The 16,713-nt window shown below is 41.1% G+C and overlaps 1 protein-coding gene across 5 annotated transcripts in view; it reads left to right on the top strand.

Annotated features, from left to right (window-relative positions):
- Positions 1–16,713, top strand: part of lepr (leptin receptor) — a 275,136-nt gene that overhangs the window by 112,429 nt on the left and 145,994 nt on the right. For all 5 annotated transcript variants that reach the window (XM_039735320.1, XM_039735323.1, XM_039735322.1 and 2 more), the window contains exon 3: positions 14,224–14,279. In XM_039735320.1, coding sequence (XP_039591254.1) covers positions 14,224–14,279 — 56 coding nt within the window. The remainder of the gene's footprint in view (positions 1–14,223; positions 14,280–16,713) is intronic.

Here is a 16,713-nt window from a genome sequence, read left to right as displayed (position 1 = left end):
TTCACCCCGGATACCAAAGATCTCTGCAGCTTTTCCCCCCCACCTCAGCTGGTTCACCACCTGTGCTATCTCAGTGAGATTTGGTGGTTCACAGCTAATCGGAGGATCAGCCTCAAGAACCGTGGACCAAGAGATATCCAACGTCCTAGCTGGAGGATCAGCTTTGAACAATTGCTCAAAGTAGCCAGCCCAGCGGGTCACAACTGCAGTGTCATCCATAAGGACCGTTCCATCGGCCGCCCTGACTGCGACTCTCCGAGGAACAGATTCAGATGTGCGTAATGCTTCGATTCCTCTGCAAGCAGGACGTGGGTCACTAGACCACAGATGGTGTGCCACTTGCTCACAGATTCCTCTAACAAACGCCTCTTTATCTGCCCTCCGAGCCCTCGCAGCCATCCTTCTCAGTTCCCAGTACAGGCCAGAGTTGCCATTGAGCCATGCACTGTGACTTCTCTCGATGATATCCGGGGTGCCCTGCGAGATGAAACGCCTTCTTCTGGGAACACCAACACAATCCTCAGCAACCTTCACGGTCTTGTTACGGAAGGTCAAACAAATCACATTAGGATCAGCAGTCGTACCCAAATCTGAAATTTCCTCACACAAACTGCATGCAAAATCATTAGAAACAGCCTGGTCTTGAAGTCTGGCCATGTCCAGGCTAATTTTCCTAGTAGGTGGTAACCTACTGGATCCTAAGAGTAGCACCTTTCAGCGTCTGTCCACGAGGATGTGATCGATCTCCTTCACCGCACCACCAGTATTGGAGTACTGGTCCAACGATGTGGTTCAGGGCGCTGGAACATACTGAAGCAGCAGATATGCGAAATGGCTGGCACGTAGTGCAGGCCGGGGTGGTTGGCAAGCGATGCGAGCAGGGGGTGAAGCCCCCTAGTCTTTCAAATAATAAAGAGGTCAAACTTTTAAAATGAGTATTCTTTTAACATCTAACTAGTTTCCTCTTTTGATTTTTGGTATTTCATAATGATTTAATGTTGGAGCTTGCTTACTACTTAGAATATTTCAATATATACCCCATTATTCAAGAATCTATTGGTCAATAAAAAAACAAAAAAAGTAAGGAACTGTTCTGCCAAGATGTGGTATATGGCATGCTATAAACTCAAAGAAATAATAATCAGGAGATTCAGTCACTCACAAAGAAAATAGCAAGTGGCTGAAATCATAAGGACAGAAAAAATTGTGAAAATAAGCAAACCCTATACATAACCTGTACATAACAATGCTGCTGCCTATAGGAAAAACAGTGGCCTCACAATATTACTGTTATATTTCAACCAGGGTTTCTCCCCTGGCTGGGGTTCAAATCTTTGTTTTAAGTCTTCTTTATTCATTTTTCAGTCTATTTATTATTCCTTGATTTTATCTATTGTGACACTAGAGGGTGCCGTCGCTCCTCAAACCCCACAGACAAACGTCCAAGACACCAAGTAAAGGCACCAGAAATATTTTAATTTCTTTTCTTCTTAATAAATTGTGCCTTCAAATCACCTCCACCACCACAATACACAATCAATAATCAGTAATACAATTCTATTCCTCCTCTTCTCCCAGCAGCTCTGTCACTCTGCCTCCCAACTCCAGCTCAGCTTGCTGGGTCTTCACCAGTCCTTTAAAAAGTCCTTGATCCGGGTCAGATAAAGACTTGTATTTTTCTTCAGCCCAGAAGTACTTCTGTTCTTCCGTCCCCGTGACTTGGGAGTACTTTCGGCCTATATGGGAAATAATCCTCTCATCTCCCTGCAGCGTCACACAGCAGCACCCACGGTACCCAGCAGGGTTGTGAACCCAAACTCCATCTCCCATGAATCCCTGTGGAAATATGGGGCACCTCTATGCTGCAGGGGTGATGCCATCTAGCGGCCTGGATGTGTCTGCTGGGATGAACTATAGGCCATCCATCACAATTCCCCACCCTTAGCTGAGCTCAGTAGGGCACAACGTCCAGCCCCACGAGGGCTGTCTTCCTCCATGAGGTGTCATTTGTTGTGGCCAGTCCGTGGCTTTGTCCTGAAAAATAATCACAGGAGAACCGTGGGGAGACACTACATACATATTTCCCTTCCTCCCCGGTTCTCCGTGGACAATTTCTCCACCTATGGCCCGGCCGGCAGCATTCGTAGCACAGCCGTCTACCTCCCGATAGTCTCACCCTGCGAGACTAAAAACAGGTTGGAAGCACTGGCTCTGCCCCTTTAATAGCTGAGGATGGGCTGTCAGCCGCACATGAGCTCACATCTCCACACTCTGTATTATCAGGAGGTCCCTGCTTTTCTCTCAGGATCTCCTTTTTAATCTGCGGTTTACTTACAGTCTGGGTCTCTGCTTCCCCTTATCCTGTACGGTACCGGTAGAACTCACCATCTGGGGTTTACTTACAGTCTGGGTCTCTGCTTCCCTTTATCCTGTACGGTACCGGTAGAACTCACCTATACTGCCGAATTAACCATCACAGGAAGCTCTCGACCAAGTTGTCGCAGGTATTCTTCCACCCGTTTCAAAGGCACTTCGGCCGCTGCTCCCAGCTCCTCCACTATCTTCTTAATTTAAGATGCAATATGTAAGAAACTTTGTGCGGGCTAGATCAAATTTTCCAGCTTCTGCACGTCTATATTATTACTTGATTCGGCCGGAGATGGAGCCATTATCAGCCCCACCTCCCGGCTGTGAGCCAATGAGCATGCCTGTTTCTGGCGCATGCTCTGTTGGGTCTCGCAAGGGTGGCTGGGAATTGGAGTTCTGGAATGCTGCTAATGGCCAACTGTGATCTGCCTGTTTTAATTTAGCGGCAGATCAATCAGTCATGTTCTGGACCTCCTTACCTTTGTGTGGGGTGAGCAATGCTTCATAGGCCTCCCCCTTCCCCTTCGGAAAGTCCAAGTCCGTTGTTATATTGGCAAAATATGATGCAGCAGGACATGGGTTCTCCTTCCCACAATTCCTCAGGGTAGGTCACGTGTCCCTTGCCGGCAAACTGTAGGCGGAAGTCTCTCACAGAATCTCCGGATGATCTCCTTCTATGAGGTATGAGCACGGGACAAAGTGTATTATTAAGCGTATTACAAACAATGCCACTGTGACACTAGAGGGTGCTGTCACCCCTCAAACCCCACAGACAAACGTCCAAGACACCAAGTAAAAGCACCAGAAATATTTTAATTTCTTTTCTTCTTAATAAATTGTGCCTTCAAAGCACCTCCACAATACACAATCAATAATCAATAATCAATAATACAATTCTTTTCCACCTCTCCTCCCAGCAGCTCTGTCACTCTGCCTCCCAACTCCGGCTCAGCTTGCTGGGTCTTCACCAGTCCTTTAAATAGTCCTTGTCCCGGAAGTGCTCCTGTCCTTCTGTCCATGTGATTGAATAGTACCCAAAGTACCCAGCAGGGTTATGAATCCAAACTCATATTCCCATGATTCCTTGTGGGAATCCAGGGCACCTCTATTCTGCAGGGGAGATGCCATCTAGCGGCCGGGATGAGCTGCCAGCCGTCCATCACACTATGTATGTCTGCCTAATTTAAATTCCTTGTGATTTGTGAGTGGTTCCTTAAGAGGTGGGTCCACCTGTCCATCACCACAATGAACTTAACTCAGCCCTATAAAGGTGGGGGCTACCCACCGTCCTTTGTGGTTCATTTAAATGCACTCAGGAGTAGGTGAATGTTTCTTTGTAATAAGTTTTCTTATTTTGTGATTTATTGGATATTTTTTAACTTTTTGTGTTCCTGATCACTCTTTGAATTTTGTATTAGGACTTTGTTTTCCTTGGATTCCCTTTGGTTTTCAGGCAATCTTGTTTTGCCTTTTGTGCTCCAGGAAAGTTCTTGTCATTATAAAGTATTTTTGTGAAGAATAAATCTTATTTATAATGAGTCTGTATTTGCCCTTGTTATTTTTCCAGGTTTGACAGTTTTCCCCTTTAGTGGGCATTTTTTGGGATGTTTAGGGTTCTGGGTATGATGTTAAACTACATCCAGCCTTGGTAGTGGTCCTCCAACTTGCAGAAAAAATTTGGAGATTGGTGGCAGGATTGGCATTCCAGCCACCGTAAAAATTTCATGCAGTTCCGAAATTGCAGACCGGACTCTGCTGCAGCCGCTCATAGGAAGGCTACTCACATCATGAAGGAGGGAAAAAGCCCTTGGGAGTTTCATCCCCGGGAGAGTCAAAACCATCGGAGAGCCAATGGCGCTAGGCTTGTTGGGAATTGGAACGGGTGTGGTGCTGAAGCTTCGCCCGCTAAACAGCAACACTCGGGTCCAAATTTTAGGCAGTCCATTTGGGTAGGTGTGTGGAACGTCTTTTCTCTCCGACATGATAATCATCTTCCCCTGCTGTCACAGGACCATCATCAACTCCACATTTCAGTGGCGGCTCTCTCGGAGGTGTGCAAATCTGGGACTGGCCAAAACTCTGTTTGGTTACACATTTTATTGCTCTGATTGCTGTCATACTCCAGGAGTAGCTGTGGCTGTGGTGGATTGGCTCTTCCTGATGGTGTCTGATGTCACTCCTTTCAACGAGTGTATTATGAGACTCCGGTTAAGGCACTCTCTCGGTGCCTTGTCTGTTGTCTCAGTGTGTACTCCAACCATGGTGAGTGATGTCAAGGTGAGAGAGACATTTTATTTGCAACTTCGCTTAGAGGTTGATGCATGCCCACAAGGTGACACTCATCTGGTTATGGGTAACTTCAAAGAGGATTGTGTCGGTTCCCATTGGTTTGTCGACTATGGTGAAAGTGGCTCCATGTTACTTGACTTTGCAAAAGGTCAGGGGCTGCAGATTGCTGAATCCTGGTTCTAGCACCCTAAGCCACATCGTTGAACTTGGTACTCCAGTACTGTTGGCACGATGAAGGAGATTGATCACATCCTCATGAACAAATGGTGGAGGCTCCTACAGAGCTTCAGGGTCTATAGAAGTGCCCAGTTTGTGAATTCTGACCACAGACTTGTTGTTGCTACTCTGAAGATTTAGCTTAGGTCCTGAATGAGACCTGAATGAGACTGAACCTGGTTACTAATGAGTTTGTACGCAATTTTTTTTGAGGGACCTTCATACTTGGCTGTGACTGCCAAACCTAATGTGATGTGGGAGACCTTCCGTAGTAACGGCCGACACCTTACCCAGACCGGCCACTACACTAACAAGACTTATTCCTTGGATTACCTGAGGTTTCTTGCTCTAATAACAAGCCATACTCCTTACAAGTTGTCTTATTTTTTCCCGACATGAAGAAATAATCAGAACAAAATAAACAGATATGTAAAATCAATCACTGATATATTGAAAAATGAAAAGACAGACAAATTTTCAATAATACATATCTATGTGCGCGCAAAACACCACTATCCCAAAAACACCAGTGACTAATTATTATAAGAGACACGAATATAGAAATATTTACATTAACCCTCCTTTGCCCCTAAACAATAAACAAAAACACATAACACAAATACAAAAACAGATAAACACAGCAGTTGAAAATGTGGTGAAAAAGTAGTCCAAAATAAAGTCTGATGGTATTGAAACTGGCTATAATGATATTGTGCTCCTTCTTGACAACCAAACGACCTCAACGTAAACGTCCTGGCAATGGCTGGAATGAATTAGAACCCTGGGGTTTCTCATCTCTGGCTGTTGTGATGTAGAATCTGATGTTGAAAAAAGCAAGCAGTGAACTAAACCAATGATTGACAGTGATGAGTTGATGAATGGATGATTAAGTTGCCTTATTTTCCTTTCAATTTGTCCTCTCTCTCTCTCTCTCTCTCTCTCTCTCTCTCTCTCTCTCTCTTTCTCTCCTCGCCTTCTCTCTCAACTTCGCTCCTTTTTTTTAAATATAGAATGTCCCAGATCTATCTGGTGATTTAACAGGTGATTTCCATCTCGGGGCTGCGGTCTCTCTCCATCATCCTTCCCCTCTGCACTTACGGGGACAACATTTACTGACGCACATATAATGGACAGTAAACGGGACAATGAAAACAAAACGCACTCAGCACAAACATAGAACATACTATTATTATGTAGCCCCACTACATCGTGACAAAACCCTGAAGGTTGCTGAGGGTTGTTTTGCTGTTGGTAGTGTTCCCTGAAGGAAGTGTTTCATCTTGCAGGGCACCTAAGATATCATCGAGAGGAGTCATAGCGCATGGCTTGATGGCAACTCTGGTCTATACAAGGAACTGAGAAGGATGGCTGCGAGGGCTCTGAGGGCAGATAAGGATGTGCTTGTTAGAGGAATCTGTGACCAAGTGGCACACCATCTATGGTCTAGTGACCCAGATCCTGCTTACAGAGGAATCGAAGCATTACGCACATCAAAATCTGTTGCTCTGAGAATCACAGTCAGGACGGGTGATAGAACAATGCTTACAGATGATGCTGCAATTGTGACCCGTTGCCTGGACACTTTGAGCAGCTATTTAAAATTGATCCTCTGTCTAGGATGTTGGACATCTCTGTGTCCATGGTTCCTGAGGCTGATCCTCCAATTAGCTGTGAACCACCCAATCTCATTGAGATTGTACAGATGTTGAACCAGCTGAGGGCAGGAAAGCCTGCAAGGATCTGGTGGAAAGGCTGTCCTCCTTGCATTGCAGTCAATCTTTGCATCCATTTGGGATATGTCATCAACAACAACAACAACAACATTAATTTATATAGCACATTTTCATACAAAAAAAATGTAGCTCAAAGTGCTTTACAAAATGAAGAATAGAAAAATAGAAGACACAATAAAAAATAAAAATAAGTCAACATTAATTAACATAGAATAAGTAAGGTCCGATGGCCAGGTGGACAGAAACAAAAAAAAACTGCAGAGGCTGGAGAAAAAAAATAAAATCTGTAGGGATTCCAGACCAAGAGACCGCCCAGTCCCCTCTGGGCAATCTACCTAACATAAATCAAACAGTCCTCTTTGTATTTAGGGTTCTCATGGAAGGACTTGATGATGATGGTCACGTAGACTTCTGGCTTTCAGTCCATCAATGTTGGAGCATCATGATGCTTTGAGTAGGTGGTGGTGGCGCAGGCCGCCACCACAAAGAAACCGGAAAAGAAACAGAAGAGAGAGTGGGGTCAGTATGGATTTGAGAGCCACTATGAATAGTTATTATGATGAATTGAACATACAGAGTATCAGTATTAAGTTAAAGTGAAGTTATAAAAGGCCATGTTAAAGTAATGTGTTTTCAGCAGTGTTTTAAAGTGCTCCACTGTATTAGCCTGGCGAATTCCTATTGGCAGGCTATTCCAGATTTTAGGTGCATAACAGCAGAAGGCCGCCTCACCACTTCTTTTAAGTTTAGCTTTTGGAATTCTAAGGAGACACTCATTTGAGGATCTAAGGTTACGATTTGGAATATAAGGTGTCAGACATTCCGATATATAAGATGGAGCAGATTATTTAAGGCTTTATAAACCATAAGCAGTATTTTAAAGTCAATCCTGAATGACACAGGCAACCAGTGTAGTGACATCAAAACTGGAGAAATGTGTTGGATTTTCTTTTCCTAGTTAGGATTCTAGCAGCTGCATTCTGCACTGTTGCAAGTGATTTATGTCTTTTTGGGTAGTCCTGAGAGGAGTGCGTTACAGTAATCTAGTCTACTGAAAACAAAAGCGTGAATTAATTTCTCAGCATCTTTCAATGATATAAGAGGTCTAACTTTTGCTATGTTTCTTAAGTGAAAAATGCTGTCCTAGTGGTCTGATGAATATGCGATTTAAAATTCAGATTACAGTCAACAGTTACCCCTAAGTTTTTTTACTTCCGTCTTAACTTTTAATCCTAATGCATCAAGTTTATTTCTGATAACCTCATTGAATCCATTATTGCCAATTACTAAAATTTCAGTTTTCTCTTTATTTAGTTTGAGAAAATTACTATTCATCCATTCAGAAATACCAGTAAGACATTGTGTTAGTGAATCGAGAGAGTCGGAGTCATCAGGTGCTATTGATAAGTACAGCTGTGTGTCATCAGCATAGCTGTGGTAGCTCACGTTGTAACCTGAGATAATCTGACCTAACGGAAGCATATAGATTGAGAAAGCAGCGGACCCAGGATAGAGCCTTGTGGAACACCATATCGGATATCATGTGTCTTTGAGATGTGATTACCACAACTCACAAAGAATTTTCTCCTGCCAGGTAGGATTCAAACCAATTTAAGACACTGCCAGAGAGGCCCACCCATTGACTAAGGCGATTTCTAAGAATATTGTGATCAATGGTGTCAAATGCAGCACTCAGATCTAAGAGGATGAGAACAGATAAATGGCCTCTGTCTGCATTTACCCGCAAGTCATTTACTACTTTAACGAGTGCAGTTTCTGTGCTGTGATTTGTTCTGAAACCTGACTGAAATTTATCAAGAATAGCATGTTTATTGAGGTGGTCATTTAACTGCATAATGACTGCCTTCTCTAGAATTTTACTTAAGAAGGGCAGGTTAGAGATGGGTCTAAAATTTTCAAAGCAGAGGGGTCAAGATTATTTTCTTGAGCAGGGGTTTAACTACAGCAGTCTTAAGACAGTCTGGGAAGACCCCGTATCTAATGACGAATTTACTATGTCAGAATATTGTCAATTAGCACGCCTGATACTTCTTTGAAAAACCTTGTTGGTATTGGGTCAAGGACGAGGTGGAGGGTTTCAGTTGAGAGATTATACTATGTAATTCAGGTAAATCTATCCTGGTGAAAGCATTTAATTTGTTTATAATGGAGTACCGGGCTTTGGAGGTTCTGCAGTGTTGGGGAGATATACTATGTTATCTCTAATATCATTAATTTTTTGATTGAAAAATACAGCAATGTTCTCACCGGTTTCACTGGAAGTATTCTGGGAGCATTCCTTTGTGTTACCTGGGTTTAACAGACGATCAATTGTAGAAAATAAGACTCTGGGATTACTAGCATTGTTATTTATAATATTAGAAAAATAGCAGCCTCTCAAGACGGACAGTGTTATTGTATTCTGTTATTTTAACCTTCAATATCTCATAATGGATAGTTAGTTTAGTTTTCCTCCATTTACGCTCAGCTCTACGACATGTTCTTTTTAAATCAGACACTCTTTGGGTCTTCCATTGAATAGCAATGCTAGAAGATTTTTAACTGTCTTTTCAGGTGCAACTATGTCAAAAGCAGCTCTTACTTTAGAATTAAAGTTTTCCACTTTACTATTTACACTGTCCTCACTATTATAGTTGGCACTATAAACGGACTTATTGCTTAGAATGTTTGTAAGTTTTAAAGCTGCTGATGAGTCAAAGAAGCGTTTTTTAACAAAATGCTTCTCATGAGTGTTTTCTATCTTTATTTCTATATTAAATAGTAGAAGAAAATTGTCTGATAGACCAATATCAATGTCCTGCTTTATATCAACTTTAAGTCCTTTAGCAATCACTAAGTCTAACGTATAACCTGCTTTATGTGTAGGTTGATTAACGAGCTGTCTCAAATCAAAAGAGTCCAGAAGGTTCATGAATTCTTTTACTTTTTGGTCACACTTATTGTCGATAGTTCGTAATTAAAATTGACATTAAGTCAGAGAATTCCTCAAAGAAAGACACGTTATATTTAGGAGGTCTATACACGGATAATACTAGAACGTGAGAATCTCCATGAATAACAACGGCGAGATACTCAAAGGACTTAAATTTACCAAAACTAACATCTTTACATTTTAACCGGCTCGAGTAAATATTTGCCAAGCCACCCCCCTTTTTCCCTGGCGGTCTGCACGTGTAAAACTGTAATCCGGAGGCGCAGATTCGATTAAAACAGCCTTGCCGTCTGAGATAAGCCACGTTTCAATAAAATAAAATCAATGTTTCTATCACTAATAAGATCGTTTATAAAAAATGTCTTGTTAGTTAAAGCTCTAACATTTAATAGTGCCATATTTAATGTTTCAGAGGGGCAGAGCTGAATTCTATGCGGGTTATTGATAAATCGGAACAAAAAGTTATTTTTGTTAACGCCGCTCTGTGTGTATTTTTTATGTAATCTACAATCTGTTTTTATAGTTTTAATGCATTGTTTATCTAAAATAGTAATTGCAATTAAATTATTGGTGTTTATGCCGCACTGCCTAGATTTTTTACGTGCATTAAGATTGGTTATTAGATTATTAATGTTGTGCACTTTAACGGAACATCCCAACTCACTGGAAAACAGAACATATTGTCCCTATCTGGAAAGGGAAGGGTGAACTCCTTGAATGTACCAACTACAGGGGGGATAACACTGCTGTCAGTGCCTGGTAAGGTCCTTGCTAGGGTCACCCTCAGTAGGATCTGTGATTAGTTGCTCACCTACCAGTGACCAGAGCAGTGTGGTTTTACTCCTAAAAAGTTTACCGTTGACCACATCCTGGAACTGAGGGATCTCATGGAGTGCAAACGTAAATATCAGCAGAGTTTCTTTGCAGCCTTTGTCAATTTTCGTAAAGCATTCAACTCAGTTGATCAAGCTGAGCTGTGCAACATCCTGAGACTTTGCAGAATTCCTCAAAAGTTGCTGGGTATCATGGCCAGCCTGTACACTGGTACTATGAGTGCTGTGCAGAATGGAGGCAGAACCTCTGCGTTTTTCTCAGTTAATTCTGGGGTTCATCAGGGATGTGTTCTTGCTCTTGCTCTGTTCAGTGCTTGCATGGACTAGTTGTTGGGTAGGGGTGTGTTGTCCAGCGGCTGTGAGGCATCTGTTGGTGGAGAAACATTAATTGATCTTGACTTTGCAGACGATGCTATGATCTTTGCAGAGTCAATGGAGGCTCAGATCAGTGCTCTCGAAAAACTCCCTTTATAAAAGAGTCCTTTATAAAAATCAAGATCCAGGCTTTTAATGACCTCTTGGGCACAGCAATCAGCAGTGTGTCTGTCTGCTGGGAGAATGTCGACCTGGTTGAGAGGTTTACTTACTTATGTCTCTGGTGAAGTCAGTAGATTGGGAGGGCATGGGTGGTCATGAGATCACTGGAAAGGGATGTGTGGTGCTCCCGATACGTTTCCAAAAGGGCAAAGATCCAAGTCTTTGGAGTCCTGGTGCTTCCTGTTTTGCTATATGGTTGCAAGGCATGGACAGTAGTATCTAGTAACCTGAGACGATAACTTGACTCTTTTGGTACTGTGACTCTTTAGAGAATCCTTGGTACTGCTGGTTTGACTTTGAGTCGAACGAGTGGTTGCTCACAGAGTCCCAAATGAGGCAAATTACGTTCATTGTGAGGGAGCATCAGTTAGGGCACTAGGGTCATGTGGTGTGATTCTGCAAGGGTGATCTGGCTCACAGGATCCTCATTGTTGAAGACGGCTGGACCAGGCCAAGGGGACGCCCACGTAACACCTGGCTGCAGCAGATGGATGGTCATTTCCGGGGGGGTGGGACTGCATGTCTACCTGGGGAGGATGCCAACCAGGATGCTGAGCTGTTTCATCTTGTAGTGGGTGCGGCAAAGTAGCAGTGCATGCTCCCCAACCTGACCTGACCTGAATTATATCTCCTTTTACCGTTCTTTTGCTTAAACTGGAAAGGCTTAGCTCTTTTAATCTTTCCACATAATTCATCCCTGATTGTCCTGGAATCAGCACTGCTATGTCTTTTTTGTAGCCTGGACAACAAAACTGCACACAGTACTCCAGATGAGGTCTCACCAGTGCATTATAAAGCCTGAGCATAACCTCCTTGGACTTGTACTCTATACATTGTGCTATATAACCTAACATTCTGTTAGCCTTTTTAATGGCTTCTGAACACTGTCTGGCAGTGCTTAATTTCACAATATCTATGGATATTCCACATACAGTATAACACTTTTATCTTGCATTAACGTTGCTGTTGTAACTTAGATCTGTGAGTAAGCATAAAAATAAGAGCCTTCCAGGGTGAGAGAACAGGATTAAAAGAGATTTACTATGAACAGTGTGATAAATGGACTATAAAATAATGAGCAGACAGATGGCTAGATGATGAGAGCATACAAAGACCACTGTTCTCCTGAGGAGATTTAAGTACTTTACCAGGCATCTTCCAAGGCCATCAGCAAGAGTTAGTTTGAGTCCACATCAGAAAGAGCTAATAACTGATCCTTCCAAGGACCATTAACTGTTGCTGATGTCAGTGTGTCAGTCCTTCCTGTACCATTCTGAGGCTTTTTCCAATACAACAAATGTGTTAAAGAAGGTGAATGTTGGAAAATGTCGAAGATATGATCATATTATAGTCTGTTTTATTAATAACATGGAAATGGCATGAAATATTAAATAAATAAATGTTAATATGGAACACTTGTTTATTGCAATTGAAAATGAAAGTAGAGCTTCATTTGGAGAGATGCAACCACTCTATTTTCTACCCAAGGATTACTGCAGCCCACTCAGAATTTCTTTTGCCAGATTTGTCCCAAGCCATCCTCCAACATATTTTTTTCAGTTGTAGGAGAGAACTTATAAATTAAATAATTGTCTTAATGTTTGATGTTTGAAAAGATGGTGGATGGGATGGGGTAGGGTGGAGGGTTTTCCTTCAAATACTAGGGGTACAAGCACTCAAAAACCACACTTTGAGTAAAAGGGGAAGGTGGTCAGGCACCCTCTGGTCCCTCACCCACCTCCCACATGCCTTTTGTTCCTCTCTGAATTCTGTTCTGTAAAAATCTGGAATATAAATGCATAGTTTTGACATGGTTGTGTTGTCTGTTGGTTCATCAACGACTAAGGATTTAGTTATTCTCTGCTAAGATGTGCAGAGAACAGAGGTTCCTGTTTCAGAGATTCAATAACAATATCTAATGATTTATCAGTAGCAAACTCTAACAATAAAACTGCAACACATTCCTTTTAATACTTTTGCATTAGTGAGTGCTTTATTGTACTTAGTCAATATCCATGTAACTTAGAACGAAGCAGTTTTTACACATTCTTGTTAAGTTAGTGAATGGGTGAGTATTTTCCCGCTCTGATTTGTAAGCTTCAGTTTTTTTTCTTACCTTAGGCCTCCATCTGTGCTTGATAAGATTCACTGAAAGTGCCACACTTCTAAAAAAAAAAAGTGATAAATTGGCTTGATAAAATGGCTGAGCATTTCAGAATATGTCATTATAAAGACATACTTTTTTCATTTAGTTGTCACTGAATCATGATTCTCGGTATCAATTTTGTCAAAGACATTTTCTGCTAGCTAACTCATTCTGATGACTAACTTGTAATGTGGATTTTGAGTGTTACTTCCTGGCTAATCAGTAAAATTTACATGAATGTGTACAGCCACTGTGAATATTCATGAAATAGAAATAGGTGTTAAAATGATTGAACTTGCAGGTTTGAAATAATAATAAAAGTAGAATGCGATGTGTTCTTGATAATTACTCATGTGTGTGATGTGGATGATTGCATGACAGCATCCAGGAGTGAGTGAGGGAATGTGTCTAAGTATGTGAGGTGTATTTACTCTGCGAAATCTTGGCCCCATGCCACATCTATTTGATGATTCCTACTGTATATATTGTAGTTGACATCCACAGTATCTATGGTACTGAGTAGTTAGTCCAATCCCTTATTACTACAAAACTGAATTGGGTTCATGGATTCAAGAAGGTGCTGGAAACACTGCATCACATAGTTCCTGCAGATTTTTGGCACATTTGGCACCAGCAATCATGCTGCAATTAGACTTACTTAGAATACCTCTCTTGCCCATTGCAATTTTTCTTGGATCAATAACTAAACCTTTTGGCGAAGTTTGCATGCTATTGTATATGCACATTGACATGCAGATTCACGTTAGGCTTGTGCGGAGCAGCAGGCTCTTTGCATTGACAAGAAAGTACTTAAACATATACAGTACAACTTAAGAATACCCTCATACATTTAGATTTTTTAGTTGATTACTATACAGCATATACGTTATACTAATTGCTTATTCATTTTTTAATACTGTACTGTTCTGACTTAAAAATATATAGTAGTTACACACTCATCTTTATTCCTGTGTTCTTTCTGATATGTTTACACCAAATGCAAGTTTCTTGTGCTAATACTATGGTGAAAGGTAATCATAACTGTTTACCATTTTAAGTATGTTGTAAATAAAATAATTTATAATACATTTGTTGAATATTTCCAAAGTAGTATTTCTAAATATCTTTTGGTCTGTGTTTATTAAATAGGTTTTCTTCTGAAAAAGTGACATTGTTTCTGCATTTAAGTAAAGTTATCCTAATAGGTGAGTATAATATATTAATGATTAACTTATGGCTTTTGTTGTTTTACCCATTAATAGAAACTAAAATGGACAACACTTTAGTAAAACATGCCATTAGATCTCTCTGCAACAAAAGTTTAGTAATTGTCCTTAGGATAAAGAGTAATTATAATTTTGTTTGCATTATTAAAAGTCCTACACCTGAGAAACAGAACCATGCCAAAGAATATATTCCACTTCAGCTATAAACAATGCATTATAATAAAATAAATCATAAATGTTTGAAATACAGGGAATTAAAGTAATGTGCTTCCATACATTACAATTACCTTGGTTATAAATGGAAATATTTTATACAGAATAAATGTAAGAGGGGCGGCACGGTGGCGCAGTGGTAGCGCTGCTGCCTCGCAGTTAGGAGACCCGGGTTCGCTTCCCGGGTCCTTCCTGCGTGGAGTTTGCATGTTCTCCCCGTGTCTGCGTGGGTTTCCTCCGGGCGCTCCGGTTTCCTCCCACAATCCAAAGACATGCAGGTTAGGTGGATTGGCGATTCTAAATTGGCCATAGTGTGTGCTTGGTGTGTGGGTGTGTTTGTGTGTGTCCTGCGGTGGGTTGGCACCCTGCCCAGGATTGGTTCCTGCCTTGTGCCCTGTGTTGGCTGGGATTGGCTCCAGCAGACCCCCGTGACCCTGTTCGGATTCAGCGGGTTAGAAAATGGATGGATGGATGGATAAATGTAAGAGTTTAAGAAGAAAGCTTAGTACAAACCATTTCTACTGCCTTGATATATTTAATTAATTAGAAGGTAATGTGTAGCACTTGCAAACATTATTTCGTATTTCTGTGGGTTTTTTTTTTCTTTTTTGTTTTTTTAAGTGTATTTGCATTTAATGTGAAAGTAACAATTGTAGTTGCTATGTCTGTCTGTCTGGTTGTTTGTCTCTTAGTCTGTTTTTCCACATAAAACAAATAGACTTCTGGTGGCCCGATTTTTTTTTTTTATTTTTTAAACACTTTCAAGTAAATGTGTAAAAAGTTCATTTTTTTGAGATATCTCAAATAGAGAGTGCTGTACAAATTTCTGGAAATTCAAAATGTCCTATTGAAAGGCACTGGTGAATTTGCAAATTTGTATATCTTAAAACAGAGGAATCTATATATAATCTTCATTTGGATCTTGATCTTTGTTTGTCTGCGAATTAATTAGAAGAAGAAGCACTAGATGGCAGTAGAGAGACAGCTAAAACATAGGCATTGCATTAAGAATCTCCTCCAGGCTTATAATACTGAAGACTGTAGTACTCCAGTCACACCTCAAAACATAGACATTCAAACTAAATAAATTGTTGTGCTTTAAATTAACTAAAGAGATCTTCATTTAGATCTTGATCCGCGAATTCAACGCATGCGTAGACCATCTTCCAGTTTAGTATGTTGTTGTTACTCATGGATGTCAACAATGTGCCGGAATAACGAAAGGGGTGGTGGACAGTGTTACACTGGTTAGCTCACGAGGCCTGGTTAGAGAATGAGATTTCCGAAGATAAAAGGTACGTGCCTACTTAACATATGAATGAAAGAAGGACAGTGGGTTAAATGAATGACAGTAACAGCACGTTCTGGAAATTATTATTGTTACGTTGTAGCCGGTGAATGCTGTGCGTCTCACAGTTGTATCGTGGCTTGCTCACATGTCAGTGAAGTGATCCATATTTATGATTTAAAGAGCCTGGATACATATGTGTCCCGCTTTTATAACCATTGCTCCGTGTATATTGCCTTACTCTTTGGATTGCCACAAAGCAACCTGCGAGATTGGAGAAAGGTTGAGAAGACATCGTGAGAGGAAACGATAGCGTTTTGAAAACGAGACGGACTGTGAACGGACAGAAGCAGAAATGCTCACACACCACCACAATTACTATTCGGACTGTGATTCAAGTAGGCCGTTCCCATTGAATCAACGTCCAAGGGTTTTCTTTTGTAATTTTGTTTCCCTTATAAAAAAAAATCATAATGCTGTGCGACGAAGGGCCCAGTTCACCAATGGCAGCTGCGTTTAAACAGGGAGTCCTTCACAGACAACTTTAACACCCGCAACGTAGTTGGGCGCACATGGCTAGTATTTTATGAAGTTTCAATTTTGGATTAGTTGAATGTTTCGAATTTACCTTGAGAGAGGTCACTTCAACTTGTATATTTTGTAGATTTTACTTATTTACTTGTCTGACAGCCAGGCAACTCAGTCCCCTTCTTGTACTTCTTGCCTGAAGAAGGGGCCTGAGTTCCCTCGAAAGCTTGCATATTGTAATCTTTTTAGTTAGTCAACAAAAGATGTAATTTATCTTGACTTCTCACTGCATCCATAATGGCTAACACGGTACAACACCCTAGTACTACATGGCTTATGTAGGAAAGACAAATAGTACTGTAAATGATCAACTGTTTTTGTGTG

This window comes from Polypterus senegalus, chromosome 14, assembly GCF_016835505.1.
Source record: "Polypterus senegalus isolate Bchr_013 chromosome 14, ASM1683550v1, whole genome shotgun sequence".
Taxonomy (NCBI): domain Eukaryota; kingdom Metazoa; phylum Chordata; class Cladistia; order Polypteriformes; family Polypteridae; genus Polypterus; species Polypterus senegalus.
The sequence above is the reverse complement of the archived record's forward strand: the minus strand, read 5'-3'. Positions and strand labels throughout refer to the sequence as shown.